The following is a 16,622-nucleotide window of genomic DNA, read 5'->3' on the forward strand; positions in this document are numbered from 1 at the left end:
TGCCCAGCACCAATAGTGGGGCCATCAAACACGATGGCTGTGGGGAGGGTACAGCGACATGAAAAACACTTACGAAATAATATTAAGTAATGTATTAGATATGGGCTTGAACTTATATTACCTAAAGGAATGTATCACAAATACACACTTTAATATTTAAATACATATAAATATATAAGTATATACTAGTTTAGTTATATATATATTATATATACACATTAGATATAAATTACATTACATACAAATATATAATGTATCATAACATATATATACAGAAAAAGATAAATATGCCCAATCATGTTGGCAGGGTAGTATAACTATGCATTTTTTCAACTTCTCTATGGCATCACTGAATTCGTTCTGCAGCCTCCAGTTCTAAGTAGACACAGAAAGTCCATATGAAGAAGCAAAGTACCTCGGCTGTGTTTGACGTTTCCTTGGGTGCAGGACAGCTGTCAAAATCGCCTGAAAGAGCATCGATGGGGTCATTGTCATCTTCAGGTTTCTGAGATATTAACAGAAATAACCGTGAATAACCAGTGAAGAAGCACAAGGCAAAAATTCCGTAAGGGACGTTTTCCCCCATCACTGAAAATAAGGTATTAAAAGAAAAAGGAAACCTTGCTGACATTCCTTTCCTCAATTTAGACGTGAAATTCCTTACAGCCTTACTTCCTTCTCTTTTAACAGTTTGCTTAGTATTGAGCCTCAATTGTTCAATCTGAAAAGATGGGTCTGTCTAAACACGCTCTCGCGAGGGCTGGAAGAGAGAAATCACACACCCTACTCATCTTCGCATAGTACCAACCCCAGGGCAGGCATTCAATAAATTCCAGATTTCAGCTAGAATGAAAAACAAAACAAAACAAAACAAAAAACCATTGTTTATGGGAACATGGCTGCTGTGGTATTTACCTTTGAGTCCTTGGGTTTCTTTGCAGGTGGCTTTGCTGGTTTGCCCTTAAAAACAGGTAGGTTACTGGTTAGACATAGCTCTTTGTAAAGGTTTCCCTAGGTGTAGTCAGAACTTGTAGACTCTCTGGTCTGATGCCTTGCCTGAGATGTGCAGGAAGTGATAAATCTCGAGTCTGGTCGTGGAAGGGAAGGAAACAACTGTTGAGGAACTTCCTGCATCATGTGTTAAAGATTCAACTTCCAATATTACAAGAAGTAACTCGTGTTTCTTGTCTTAATTATAAAAGCTTATAATATGTTGGAAGCATGTGAGGGGCTGGGACGGCACACAACTTTTCTTCAGGATTACAAGTATAACTCTGCGGGGACCTTACCCATCTTCAAGGGCAAGGACGTTAAACGGTACCTCTCCCAGGGAATACAGGCAGGGTCGGATAGCACTACCAAAGCAGGGAGGCTTCTAGCAGGATGCAGAATGGCTACCTTCAGGAATACAGAATGCAAGCAAGGAGAATTGAATTCTCTGAGAGACACTGAAGAAAACACCTCAAGCCCAGGAGTGCTCAGCCCCACCACCAGCAGTAGAGACTGGGAAGGCTCTGAGGCTTCCTTGCTTCTCTTCTCAATAGGTGTGGAACGGGTGATTTGTCATCTTGCTGACTTGCAATGCAGAGCTAAAAGCTGAGGGTACAGGCCCACCTGACCTGAGGACAACTGCCTGCCTTTAGAGACAAAGGGCCCAAGACCTGACAGAGTATCTTTAGGTCTAGCAGGAGGACTTGGGATGGGGAATCTGGTCTCGCCTGTCTTTACTCAAAACAGTGCTGCTGGTGGTATCGTGCATTAAAAGCATTCCTTCATGTCACATTTTTATGCTGTTGTGAAAGTGCGCCTCCTCTTCCTTGCAAGGGAGATCTGGATGTACGAAGCTTTGTGCTGTCTAGCCAACCTCGACCTCGGCCTTCATGTACCTCATTGTCGTTGTCCAGGAGGTGCCTATACTCAGGCGGGATGGTGTCATCTCTTTCTCCCAGCTTGTCTCTGTGTTCGGCTTTAGCTCTTTCCTGAAAACATGAAACAGATTGAATATTTGCTCCTTCACGTAGACAGTACTTTCTAAAACCTAGCAGCCAGAACTTGCCCTACTTTCCCGAAACAAACACTCTATTTTCTAAGTAACAAGACAACAGGTAACTTCAACAGACATGACTTGATGGGGGGAAAAAAAAAGTGAACCTCGGTGCTTCTACACGTCCATCCGTACGTGTGGATTTCTATCTGTATTTTAAGATAAATGATGCAATATCTGTCCCTAGAAACCATGGAAAGAAAGAAAACCCAACAGTATAAGCTATCTTTGGTCATTATGTGAGTTTTTTAGATAAAAAGATCAAGTCACTGTATTTTGATATTTAGAGAGGAATTATTTACCACTCTGACATCTCAGAGCAACCCCGAAGGACCAGCAGGCACAGCCAACCTGAGTGAGTGTGCGAGTGTGCTGACTGCTTGAGCTGGGGTGGGGGGCGGGGGGTGGCGGGGAGCACCTGCTGTTGGGAGCAGCAGCTACACCTCCCTGCATCCTCACTTCTCGGGGGCACATCTGTCATAGATTCAGAGACATACACTCCACACCCCACCCTCTGAGGGGGGCAGGCTGTATTTTTCTGCATCATTATTTCATTTGTCAAATACAGGTCAAGTTCACATCAATGATCCTATAACAGAATGAAGACCTAAGGATCCTTTGAAATGCCCTGGGCCATGGATCTGGCTGGTCACTTAGTTCCTGGTTCCGGGCTAAACGGACTATTGTTAGCATGGACAAGCACTTACTGATGAGCTGGGAGGTATGTAGAGCTAACAGTGTGTGCCTTGCACACATGCCTCTGCTCAGTAGCAACCATTGGCCCAACACTTCATTTAGGGCTTTGCACACAGAGATATGACGGCTCAGGAGGCTCCTAGGGAAATCTCTGGCAAACAGGGGAACTGTGCCCCTACAGGCACAGATTATGTCACCCTAAAAAATGCATGCATTTCTAGATGATATACGTGATAGTGTTTTTTGCCAGATACAAAGACAAGTGAATGTGGGAGGAGAACGTAAAGTAAAGCTATACTCTCCCATCATAACTAAGTCTGGGTTCCTGAACAGGACATTCTGCCTAAGCATGTGCCCTAGCATAGTCCTCCCTGAGGCAAAAAATTCAACAGACTACAGAGAAGGAAAAAGTGAGCATTAAGTTATCCAACGGTTCACTAAAACTCCCCAAGTTGGAAGTGCTTCCCCCCCCCGCCTTTTATGTGCACAGTAGGATGCCCTATGCTACAAAAACCTTTAATTTCACTTATATATTTTTTACCTTAACCTTATCCTCCATTGGTTTGTCGTCGTCAGGATCAGGCTGCCTTTGTCCTAGACTGTCAGAAAGTTGGTCCAGGGCATCGTCCAGTTCTTTGTTGTCGCGCTGCTAAAAAGCCAATGTCAGTTAGTCACTGCTTAGCCAAATAAATCAGTCCTCTTAGTGGCCCCAACGTGGCCACTAAGACTTCCATAAACTCCATGAGACTTTCACCTGGGAGATGGGCAGACCCTTGGGTGGCGCTCCTCATCTTTCTCTCTCTACACTTGCATGGGCCTGTCTACCTACCCTCTACCTACCCCCAGATGCTTCTTTCCCCTCAAAAAAAAAAAGTCCCCTCCAAAAAAACGGGGAGGGGAGGGGGTGTTCCTGGCCTGATGTGTTAAGAAAACCTGCCTTCCTATGCGTTTAGTGTATGCAACACTCCCGGGGACAGTCTGATGTCCCAGAAAACACAGGATGATGGCTGATTCCCACATGTATTCATTTAAGTAAAGACTGGGTTTGTGTGATGTCTTCATTCAAAATATTAAATGAAACTAGACTTTCTGGCAGGAAATAGAATGGGAAAGGGGTCATCCTGATTCATACTGGTAAAGAGCACAGAGGCTCGGGATTGCTGAAGTCCACCCCTGCCTCAGCCAGTACAGAGCCCTCATGTCTTAAGGACAGAAGGGTAAAAAGCAGCCTGGGTCGTGATGCTTCTTCCTTTCTGTGCACCGGCACTTTCATCACTGTGGGCAGACACACACATACACAGGGCATTTTCCTGGTCTTAAGTGCTTCGCTGGAGCCCAGGATAAGAGCTAATCATGGTGGAGGTCCCCACGGCTGAGTCTGGACTTCGTCATTGGGGCCTCTGGATACTTTCAGATGATCCTGAGGCTGACCCAACAGGAGGAAAATTCATGCAGAATCTCCGACTAGAGCACTAAGCAGGCTTTGATGCTACATCAAAAGGAAAGGAAGCGTAGCTGACTTCACTAAAGCCACTTCATCTCCATCTAGCAAATGAGGCACTTGTTCTTATCCGAAGGAGATGGGGATCTGGTTTAGGGCGATCTCTTTGATGTGGTGTGGTCTCCTCGCCTCGATAATGTATAATTGGATACTGCGCAGAAAATTAATCAAGGAAGTCTGGAAAAGCTTTGGTCCCACAGAATTGCCTCAGGACATGTAAATAATTAAAACAATCCTGATGTTGAGGTTTTTGTATTGCTATCATGAAAATGACAAAGTTTTCCTGGTATGAATGGGAGGGAAACTACTCTAATAGGACATACTTGAATTTTTGGGAGGAGCCCAAACACTGAGCAATTCCATAAAATAAACCTGAGCTTCAATAATGGGCCATGTTCATAGCATGCGTCAGGAAAAATATAAAGAGGAGAAAATAATCAGGAAAGCTAAAGAATTTGTCAAATCTAATAATTCAAATATATGCACAATGCACGTTCCAGCTCTTTCAATTCTAATAAAGCAACAGTAACATTAAGCTCCTGGACTATGTGTAAAATACTTCATACACATTGTTTCATTTACTTACTTCACATATTCTGTCATCTCCCCAAATCACCAGTCTTCTCTCTTCTAAAATAGAAGGTGCTTGGTCTTCCTAACGATTTTGTGTATTTTCATATACTCTAAGGCAAGGGCCCTATTTTCTTTCTTCCTATTGTTGTTACTATAAAAACCTATTTCGAAAATGCTGCTTACCTTAGCGTCAGGGGGTTGGCCAGCAGAGTGTGTGGTAGGAGCTGGGGTTTGAGAAACCACTTCAGAGATGACAGCAGAAAGGTTAGCGTCTTCAAATTTCTTTGTTAAAAAAAAAAATTATATACACACACACGTATATAATACAGTACAGCTCATATATACATGTCAGTAATATGTTATATTAAAAACTATGCCTGTAATGCCATCACTTAAATACGTTTTTTTAAAGATTTTTTTTTTTTTTAATTTGTCAGACAGACAGGGCAGGAGGGGAGGGAGGGAGAAAGTGAGCGAGCACAGGCAGGGGGAGTAGCAGGCAGAGGGAGAAGCAGGTTCCCTGCTGAGCAAGGACCCCGATGTGGGACTCGATCCCAGGACCCTGGATCATGACCTGAGCCAAAGACAGATGTTTAACCAACTGAGCCACCCAGCCATCCCTAAATACATTTTTTTTTTTTAAGATTTTAAGAAATCTCTACACCCAGCATGGGGCCTGAACTCACAACCTCAAGACCAAGAGTCATAGGTTCCACCAACTGAGCCAGCCAGGAGCCCCTTAAATACAATTTTTAATACACCTTTATTACTATTTATTCCCTTCACCCAAATGGATGCACAATAACATAAATCTTAAAAGCAGTTCTTGGGGCACTCTAATGACTTAAGAGTTACATGGTGTGTTTACACATTTTTCATTGTACGTTTTGGTTATCTGCAGTTTTTCAGCTTCTTCTTCATAATTAGTTGCTCTGTGTAAGTTTTTTTTTTTTTAAAGATTTTATTTATTTGACAGAGAGAGATCACAAGTAGGCAGAAAGTCAGGCAGAGAGAGAGGGGGAAGCAGGCTCCCCGCTGATCAGAGAACCCAATAATGGGCTCGATCCCAGGACCCCGAGATCATGACCCGAGCCAAAGGCAGAGGCCTAACCCACTGAGCCACCTAGGCACCCCTCTGTGTAAGTTCCAACAGTCGTTCTTTTTATGGTGCTGGCTCTACCTTGCCAAACTGTCCTGCCTCTCTGGAGTTGCTAGAAATTCATACTGTGAAAAGCAATGAATGAGCAGGCTTGCTTTCTGTGGCCTCCCTTGCTTCAATCAGATATTTGTTACAAATTTATAATTCTGATACAAGGTATATAATGATGTCCCAGTGTTGCTTTATACCTGGTATAGGTTGTGTGGTTTTAGTGTTATTATTTTTTCCTTAATGTTAAATAGTGTATTATTCCAGAATCTTTCTGAAATAGGGATTTATTCTCCTTTAACAAATATATGAAATCCTCTACGTTAATTTTTCAATTTTTTCCATTGATCTATAGCTTTGCATTCTGAATCAGAATGGAATTTACCATCACCATATAAATCAAACCCTACATTTTCCTGTTTTTATGCATATGATGTAGCTTTTCTAACATATTTTAGAATACTTTGAGTTATATGAAGTATGATTTTAAGTTAAAAAATTGACTTACAAAATGATTGTAGGGATTTGTTGTAATTCTTTAAAGACATGGAGTCAGACCATTGTAGATGTTTTAATTTCATGTTCTCAATTTTCTGCTCATCTACTTCTCTTTTCTTTAACATCTCACGTCTTATATTATTTTCCAATCTGTTACTGATGTACACACAGCATGCACAATGGTATCTACAAACATGGTATCTAGAACTAGAATATCGACAAATGCACAGATGTTCCTTTTTCATACTTGTCATTTATTTTTCAGGTGTTGTTCTTGATTCTTTGTACACCATTAAGCAGAAATGACAATAAAATCAACTTCTTATACTTTTTTTCTAAAAGAAATGCCTCTAGCTTAATTCTGAATATTTGATTCTTGAAGTTAAATAGATACTCTTTAATACATTAAGGGATTATCTACTTTTTAAAGGTTTTTATTTAAAATATAAAATATGAATGCAAGTGAAATTTGAAATACATCTTTTATATGGACATTACTGATTTTTCCTCTGATACCCTACTATGCTATATGGATTTCCCTGCTATTAAATAAATCTTGAATTTCTAACAGTGGTAAATAATTACTTTAAAATTCTATATTCTGTTTGTTAAAAATTATACATCTACAAATTTAAGTGATACTGTATTAATGGTATTTTAAGATTAGGACCATAATTACTTGTAGAAGCAACTATGTAGGCCATGTTTTTGAGAACATGTTTATGTCACATGGGACTATCTGGGGTTAAACATTTAAGAGTCAATTTTAAACTTCTCTTAGAATCAACGTTTGAAAATAGTTCTAATCTCTTCAGTTTTTCTTCTGCTTAGGTATTATAAATGGTGTGTTTTATATTTTGTTTAAGAAAAGGTATTGCACATAGCTGTTTTTAGTAATTTAGCTGTTAGCTTATACCACTTAGATCTCATTTTAAGTTTTGGGGACACCCGGGTGGCTTAGTTGGGTAAGTATCTGCCTTTGGCTCAGGTCAAGATCCCAGGGTCCTGGGACTGAGTGCCCCTAAGGGCTCCTAGCTCAGCAGGGAAGCTGCTGCTCTCTCTGCCAGCCAACCCCTGCTCCAGCAAATAAGTAAAATCTTTTAAAAATTACTTAAATTAAGTTTAATTCATATGATTACTATTATTTCTACCAATATTTTATAAAATGCTAATGACCAATTATTGATTCTTTCACTCATTTATACTCTCATTTTAAAATCCAATCATATTTTATGTTAAGACTTTTTTTCTCTTTTACAGTTGCTGGTATCTTATATAAAACTTTAGTCAAATCAAGGAACTGTGGGCCAGTTTAGTCTCAGGCTGCGATTTTCATCTCCTACTATACTTGACTGCTACTTTCTTTTGGGTAGTTAGGTGATAATAGCTTATTTAAATGTAAAATAATAATTTATTTCTAATAATAGCTTTATAATAGCTTAAATTTGAAATTCAAAATCCAATAAACATTTGGTTAATCAGATTTCTCTTTTCCTCCATTACTGATGAAGGTATTTATGATAATGTATCTCATGAATACTGCTTTGGCTGCTTATCCAAGATTTTGATTTGCATATGTCTTATACTTCATTTTTTTAAATAGTCTCTTCAGAATGTACTTCTTGATTTTAGTGATAGCAGTGGAGTGTTTTTAACTTTCACTTATTTTTATTTTTTTAAGATTTTATTTATTTGAGAGAGAGAGCAAGAGAGCACAAGCTGGGGGAATAACAGAGGGAGAGGGAGAAGCAGCCCCTGGCTAAGCAGAACGCCTTGACATAGGGCAGGATCCCAAGACCCTGGGATCAGAACCTGAGCAGAAGGCAGACGCTTATCTGGCTGAGTCACTCCAGAGCCCCTAAATTTATCTTTTTAAATAGAAGTTCTATTTTATTGTAATCAAAGAACATGGAATGCACAGCCAGCTCTCCTTTGTATTTGAACATTAATTCTGAGTCAGAATATAATACTTTTCCTCCTAAGTTCTTGGGACTTCCCCCCCCAAATACTTTTCTACTTTGACCTTTTAAACTTACCATAATTGGGCAATTGGCTATTTCTACTTTGTCCACAATAGATGCTAATAAATTTTTCCCTTTGCCAGATTAATTTTCCAAGATTATAATTTTTAAAAATGGTTATATTATCTCTAGTCATTTCACTGCTATACCTCTTCTTGGGTGGGTATAAAAATTCACTGTTGTATTTTCTTTGAACTTCTAAAAGATAAATCCCAACTATTACCATAATAATACAGATGGTATGAGGAAGGGAATTAAGGCACTGGCTCCCCCTCATTTGTTGTTCTGCATCACTGTAACGATATGATTCCACATTCCTGGGATACTGCTCACTTTATATTCTCCCCTAACTTAGGACTCGGAGCCTCTCTGTACTGTAACGTTTGTATGGAGGAGGAAGAGGGGAAGGTCACGGAATGGGGTGACTTTTACTGCCGGTCGTGCTGATTTCACAGGAGTCCCGTGAGGACCATGCAATCGTTAGTAATCCCTTCTTTGAAGGATTTATTGCTTCATCAAGTCCAAAAATAAGCAACTCCAAAGAATCATTATTTCTTCTAGTTGCTACTCATTCTGTTTCTCGACTGATATTGTCTACATAAGAACCTTGTAAATAGATAACCCAGATCCCACAAAAAAGGTCTGGAATTATACAAGTTTGGGCACTCCAACAGACTTACAGTATGTTTGCATATAAATAAGCTCTAACAATCCTATAGTACAGCAACCTGCTTACCATTACCAACATTTCCTAAAATTTCCAGTAACAAAATTCCCTGAAGAACTATCTGTCCTACAAAGAGCGAAGTTTTCCTAGGAGATAATTATAGAAGATGATAAATTGTAGAAATATCAACAGATAAGGTTATTTGAGATATAAATTCTCTTTTTCCTAAGTATACTTGACAAAGAGTACATACGCTTTGGTTCAGTCAATTACACTGTTGCAAATGCCCACTGTGCTGGTATACTGTTTCATGATAGAACACCTCTATCTCAGGGCCACAACGGGCTAAAGAAGGCCTTTAATTTTGTGACTGTTTCCTTCGCTCTAAGGTCAGATTCTAAGTCACTAGTTTCCATTTACTTCTGCCACCCTCCAAGCAAGGAAATGAACCAGGAGTTTCAGACTTACAAGAGGTACAGAGTTTGGGGAACCAGCGAAGTCTTTAGATAAAGCATCCAGAAGGAAGTCTTCACTCATGGCCTGTAAGAACCAGGAAATGTATCAACAAATGGCACCCCCTGCCCCACCACCACCAATCTGTTTCCTCTACAAAGGATGTCAGGGCCATGTAAGAAAGATACGCTTAGAGAAAATTGGTTTTGCTTACCGGAAGTGATTCCCTGGGTGTTTTTGTCAGGAGTGGTTTTCCATCTTTATCCTATTTGGGAGAGAAAAACATGGCACAGATTCATTTCCCTTGATTTATCCTGGGGGATTTATCCCAAGTATGAATGCCTGTAAACACTGTAAGGCATCTACAGGCTATATCTGATGTTGTGTGTTATAAACCAGAGTCATCATTTCAGGAAAAAAGATTCTTTCACTAGGGAATATGCTCTAATTAATTCATATGGACCAACAGCTCACATGTATCAGGCATTCCGTAGGCATGGGGACTAGAGAATAAACTGTGTGCAACCTGTGACCTCAGAAGCCCACACACTAGTGTAGCGGAAACACAGGTGCATAGTTGAAGCAGCGTGATACGAGGTCCTGGGTCAGGCCGCATACAGACATGCTGGTAGCATAGGGACACACTCTTCACCTGCTTGGGGGATGGGCACTGCCAAAGTTCCCTGAAAACTGGTTAATTTCATGGGCAATGCATTCAACTACTATGCACTGATGCTGTCCGATGCCCTGTAGTAAGCCCTGGGAAAGTTACAGAAACTAGGATAGACAAAATGCCTGCTTATCATCTGAGCACATCCTTATGGCTCAGAGAGGCCAAGCCTGAGATGACTCTAAGTGCCACTTCTGAGAAGGAGGACAAAGTCATGAAATCATCTGCAGCTTTTCTGTAAAGGAAAATTTATAAATGGCACATATATCCCATATATCCACATATGTCCACATATACATGAATAACTTATATATCCATAGAGCCACAGATACACAAATAACTTGGTGCAGGGCTATATATATGTATGGTTGTATATAAATGCAGTTAAATATATATACATTTAGTTGAATATGCTCTTAAGTATGCTTAAATAGCAGCATCATATGAAGATGATGGACATGTGCTCTGTCCACACGTGTGTGTCCCTGAGTAAGTGATTTCACTTCAACTACACATACAGAATGGGGTCTCTCCACTGTGTCACTTGTGCTGTAGGATCTGTACTTTCAAAACGAATGAAACAAAATAATTATCCTTCTACTTAATGTCAAACAGGCTTCCTTACTTTTTCAGTATATATCTAAGAGTTGCATATTCTTCTTCCTAGGAAATAATTATTCCTCACTTTATTTTTCCTAATTACATAAAGGTTTTCTAAGTTTTTCTTTGTTTCCAGTATCAAATGGGGAAAAAACCATGTATCAAATGGGGAAAAAAAATCAGGCAGGTTAGGCATTGGATTTTTTTTCCACTTAAAAGTGAAAAGTCACTGAGGAATATTTTAACTTCACAGCTGGTATGCCAACAGAGTATTAGCGAAATATGTGGCATCTGAAACATTAAAAACAAGCTCTTTGTACTCTAGGCCTGTTTCCATGTCCCTGCTTTATATTTATAAAATTCAGTATTGATTAAAATAAAATAGAAAAACACCTCAGGCTGTTTACCTTGGCCTCTTCTAATCTATAATCAGGAGGAATTGTTTCTTCTTTTTCACCAAGTTTTTCACGATCCTCTTCTTTGGCTTTTTCCTGCATCAAGATTACACCATTTTCATGAGTAATACATCTCCATAAAGCGGATGTCTACATGGCTCCATCTGAGATAAGTAACCCCAGAACATACCTACAGCCCCCTGTGTAGAGTTCCCACAGCTCCCTCAGCTTTCCCAGCCTCCCCTACTTCCACCACCCCTTCCACTTCTGCCCGCTAGGCTGAAAGGCAACACTGGGGGTGAGGGGCAGCTGCCCCTTCCCTGGGGACTCCTGAGCAGTGGGAATGGACAGGGCCCAGGCAAGACTCAGAGAATGTGAGCACACCCCCCACCCCTCTGGCCACCGCTAGAACCAAACACTGATGCTTACTTGCGTTTAGGTCATAAAACATATATGCGTCCTAATGGATAAAGCCAGACGGTTATGTGTTGTGGAAATATGGAGGGGGGTGACTAACATCCTTGGGAAGTGAAGACCACCAGTGACAGCTCCTTTCTAGAAGAGACTGAGCTGCTATTACCTTCACTTGATCCATCATGGGCTTTCCATCCTCTGGATCTGCTTCCTTCTTCCCCAGGCTGCCGGCCAAGGCTTCTACCGCATCGTCTGGCACCATGCCTTTCTAGAAGCACATTTGTGGATACACTAAGGAGGTGGTTAATCACTCCTTTTAAAGGAGACTCCACCAAACAATTCAGAAGGGCATATCCTTATTTCAGGTCTAGATAAGAAGTAAATGTCATCTTTTAATAATTTAATTACCAACTGAATTAGAATCTAGGTTCAAGAACCTAAAATGTTAGACATTAGGCCAAGTCTCCTATGTTAAGCATTAAGTGGCACCTAGCCACTTCCGTAATCTAACTCAGTGTCATGGTTTGCAAATAAGACAATGGAATGGGAAACCCTCAGAGCAGAAAGCCAGATAAGAAGTGATCTTTATGGGGATCATTCTAGAGACTGCACAGGAAAGATGTTCAGAAGGGCCTAGGAGCGGACATTCTGCCCCATGCTCTGTGAAATCAGCCTGGCCTATCCTGGAGGTGTTGGCTCGGGCAGGGCCTCTGCTGAGATGCAGACACTCATGCTCTATACATGGTTTCCACTGGTCAAGGTGTATTCATGCTAATTCAGGGGACTGCCTGTGACCAACTGACCTGAGTGCCACAATGGGAACGGTCGACCTGGGGTCCCACTATTCAAATGGGAATGTGCTCCCTCATAATGTCCTAATGAAAATGGATGAAGACAACATAAATGACATAGGAGACTAAAAGACAGGAGTAGGGCTAGAAGATGGGACTTGATTTGACTTCTTCCAAACCCATCATGATCCATCCATTAATGGCTCATAAAATCAACAGTTCAAGGGCAGGTCTTTTTTTGTCTGTTTTTTTGATGATAGAAAATAGAATGCATAATACATAGCAAGGATAAGTACTATTCATTATTTCTATTGTATAGATACTGGGTTGAAATATCAATGAATTTCTTATTGCTGCTTTTGCTCCAAAGTATGAAAGCTTCTGAATGAAAACATTTCAAAGTTATTCCTATAAAATTCTTGGACTTCACAGAGAGTACATATTTGAATATTAGAGTAGAAGTGTCTTTGTTTATATGCCTTAACCATCATCAATGTAAGAAAACTTTTTCTGCTTAGTTGCACTGCAAAAGTTCATCCATGAGACAATGGAACCGGAGTGGAAGGTGATCTATCGCCCTCTAGTGGTTAGACACTGCATAGATTTTATTCCTAGAAGCAACAAAAATCCTTGATTTATCTAACCTGTTTGGGATTCTATCTAAAATGCAAGATGTGGGGATGCCCGAGTGAATCAGCTGGTTAAGCATCTGTCTTCAGCTCAGGTCATGATCCCAGGATCCTGGCACTGACCCCACACCGGGCTTCCTGCTCAGGAGAGAGCCTGCTTCTCTCTTTCCCTCTGCCTGCCGCTCTGCTTACTTGTGCTCTCTATCTCTCTGCCAAATAAAATCTTCAGAAACAAATACATACATACATAATAAAATAAAATGCAAGATGTACAGTGATCAAAGTTTTAACCAAGCAATCTGAATTGCCAGCTTGATCTAAGACATGCGCTCACACTTCAGCTCTGTTTTCTCCTTACTCTTTGCTATAGAATCTTTGGAAACTACTACTTGCTGTTAAGCCTGCTTCCCTTGGCTTAAGAAAGAAACCAAACAGTTAAAGCCTCTGCCTTTGGCTCAGGTCATGATCCCGGGGTCCTGGGATCGAGCCCCACATCGGGCTCTCTGCTCGGCAGGGAACCTGCTTCCCTCTCTCTCTCTCTCTGCCTGCCTGTGAACTCTGTCAAATAAATGAATAAAATCTTTAAAAAAAAATAAATAAACCAAACAGAGGTAGCAAGGCTAGGAGACATAGCACTCTTAAGAATGAAGCAATCTGGAAACAGGACTAAGGGCTGAAACTTCAATTTCTGTAGTATTTCATGCTGTCAAATCACAACTAGAACTCGCGTTTCTGGATTTCCTCAATAAACTTTCTTCTTACACAAACAAGAGACACACGGGGTACACACGCATTCATCTCCTTCTCCTGCTCTTTGCTTCCTTTTGCTCACTAATCCTCAAGCCCTTGTTGGGTCCTCTGACATTTGTCACACTCCGTGGCTACTCATTCTGGCACCCACGGCTGTCACAATTCCAGAAATGCCAACTAACTTCAGGGACGGTAATCTCAGCGACCATGGTCACCAGAGCAGACGGAGCAGACGCCCAGAAAAGATGGTCAGAAAATGGAAAAGCAGAGCCCTTTCCTATGCACTAAACATCCAGTGCTTGATGCCTGGAGTCAGGCTCAAAAGGGCAAGGAAGGGACCCTCGGAGGTCCTGGCTGGCACCTGGGGCACAAGAGGTAGAGGACGCTCACTTAGGTCACAGAGTTCTGCTCTGGAATGTTGGCTATTGTCTTTTTGATTCCACTCACCACCTCTGTTCTTACTTTCCTCACAAGCTCATCCCACATTCTCCTCTCCTTTCCTAGTCTTCACCACCGTGGCCTGGGTCTTCGTTCCCACATTGTGCAAGTTCTGGAGCGTACCCAGAGACCTCAAAAAAGAAGTCGCATCCTATGGGAGGCAGGAGGGAGACCCTGACCTTTGAGGGGATTTTTCCTTGGCACCAAGAATGTCCCTGGTGGGAAGAAGCCACTTCAGGGCACTCAGGGCACGGGTCCCACAATCTCTTCACCCCGTTTTATCGAACAACTAGATGCACTAAACCCAACTGCACCAAACGCTTTACCCCTCTGTGCTGGCCTGTCCTTGGCTCACTGTTCTCCTCAGGAAAACAGTGCTATTCCAGTTTCTTAGTGTGATCATTCCCTCCTTTCTGTATTTCCCAATTCCTCCTGAGGGCGGGTCCCTTTGGCCAAGTTCCTCCTGCCCTTTTTCCATACGAGAAAGATCAAAATGTACTGTTAAAGGCTTGCTATCTGGCCACATCCACACTAGATGCTCAAGGAATTAAGAGCAGGAGCCCAGGCTCTGAAAAGTTAAGTGGATTGCTCAGGATCAACTCAAAGCTCCATTTCCCTCACCTGTAACAGACAGATATCAGAACGGGGCTTCTAATATCCTTGTGAAAGTTTAATGAGAAGATATGCGCCTGGGTGGCTCAGTGGGTTAAAGCCTCTGCCTTTGGCTCAGGTCATGATCTCAGGGTCCTGGGATCGAGCCCTGCATCGGGCTCTCTGCTCAGCGGGGAGCCTGCTCCCCTCGCCCCCTTCTCTGCCTGCCTCTCTGTCTGCTTGTGATCTCTGTCAAATAAATAAAATCTGAAAGAAAAAAAAAAAAAGATAGCATCAAGTATCTACAACCAGTTAACTCTCCAGAGTGGAGGTGCACTAAGTCTGTAGTAAGAAAGCACAGAGCCATCAGCTGTTACTCTGAGTCCGATTCTACCTGTTAACACAAAACCCACTGAGATCAAAAGGAAAGACACAACTACTTAATTACCATTCACACAAAAGTTAGGGCATTCGAGAGAGGCAGGTCAAGAAGAAAACGGGAAGGAACTGAGTGAACCTCCCTTCAGGTGAGAGTTGGGGGAAGTCCTGCTGGTCCTGTGTGATTATCCCACCAGGAGAGTCAACTGGAGAGAGCAGGAGGCCATTCGTGAAGCTTCAAACACGCTTGCAGGATATGGGAAAGTGAAAAAGCGTGATTATCCATAATAACCACAATAAAGGCAGCAGAAAGCCTTTCAGAAGGTGAACGGAAAAACACCACTTGCAGCAGTTCAATTAAAAATTTAAATCGAACCTGAATTTGTCACACACCATGAAGCCACGAGAACAGGAGATACTAGAGCTCTCTAAGATTTCCCCATTTTGCTAGAATCAAATAGCCTGATGGTAATACACAGCAGCGAGCGCACAGGAGGACGAACACTGTGCTCTCAAGACTTCGCCCTGTGTCCAGGGGATCACTCACCAAGGTGGGTTGCTTGGGCGGCGCCGACTGTATACTACACAGGGAAGTCCGAGACACGGCCTCGCTCACAGGAGTTAGGGCAGCAGGCTGAGAGTCCTGCGGAGAGAAGGAAGCCCAATGAAGGGTTTCTAGAAATGCCTGGTCAGTGGACTGAACAAGAACAGAAAAACAATAGGCTCTCCTACGTGACAGGCTGTGAGCCTGAGTTTCTTAAATGCTGAAGGACTGCTGAATACTGAATCATCAAGGTGTGTTAAAACTCTTCTACCATTATTTCAACTTGGTTTTACCTCTTACCTTCGGTAGGTTACTGAACCTCTCTGAGACTCAGTTTCCACATCTGTAAAATGAGAACAAGGATAGTACCTACATCTCAAGGGTCAACGTGAGGCTTTCAATGAGATAAAACATACCCAGTGCTTTGCATACTACGTAGGAACACTGTAAGCGCAACAAAATTCGCAACTATGATAATGCATATTATTTTTATATAATATACATCATATGCCAATTATGTAACACAACGTCTTTATAAATGCATCATTTTTATATATTTAAGAGCACCTTATCAATTGTAAGTAGGTATGTACAAATGCAACAACCAGACCAGCAACAACCAGGGATCTTAATACAAATGCAAATTCTTGGGCCCCCACCCCAACTACTATGGAAATTCTGGAGGTGAGGCCCAGCAATCTGTGTTTTATCAAACCCTCAGGTGATCTTGGTACGAAAATCTGAGAACCACTGTGCTATCTTATTTTATCACAGGAGTTCAATTTCAGACAAACTGGTTTTAATCCAGACACTTACAAAAGC

At 41.5% G+C, this 16,622-nt stretch overlaps 1 protein-coding gene across 15 annotated transcripts in view; it reads right to left on the reverse strand.

The window, feature by feature from the left end:
• Positions 1-16,622, reverse strand: part of CAST (calpastatin) — a 113,101-nt gene that overhangs the window by 10,517 nt on the left and 85,962 nt on the right. For 11 of the 15 annotated variants that reach the window (XM_032335696.1, XM_032335694.1, XM_032335693.1 and 8 more), the window contains 10 exons: positions 15,804-15,899; positions 11,846-11,947; positions 11,278-11,361; positions 9,815-9,865; positions 9,616-9,687; positions 4,998-5,096; positions 3,282-3,389; positions 1,887-1,979; positions 916-960; positions 416-505 (listed from right to left, as the gene is read on the reverse strand). In XM_032335696.1, the coding sequence (XP_032191587.1) occupies positions 416-505; positions 916-960; positions 1,887-1,979; positions 3,282-3,389; positions 4,998-5,096; positions 9,616-9,687; positions 9,815-9,865; positions 11,278-11,361; positions 11,846-11,947; positions 15,804-15,899 (840 nt within the window). The remainder of the gene's footprint in view (positions 1-415; positions 506-915; positions 961-1,886; positions 1,980-3,281; positions 3,390-4,997; positions 5,097-9,615; positions 9,688-9,814; positions 9,866-11,277; positions 11,362-11,845; positions 11,948-15,803; positions 15,900-16,622) is intronic. The other 4 variants (XM_032335695.1, XM_032335690.1, XM_032335689.1 and 1 more) reach the window with 2 other exon arrangements.

Source organism: Mustela erminea, chromosome 3 (assembly GCF_009829155.1).
Source record: "Mustela erminea isolate mMusErm1 chromosome 3, mMusErm1.Pri, whole genome shotgun sequence".
NCBI lineage: Eukaryota > Metazoa > Chordata > Mammalia > Carnivora > Mustelidae > Mustela > Mustela erminea.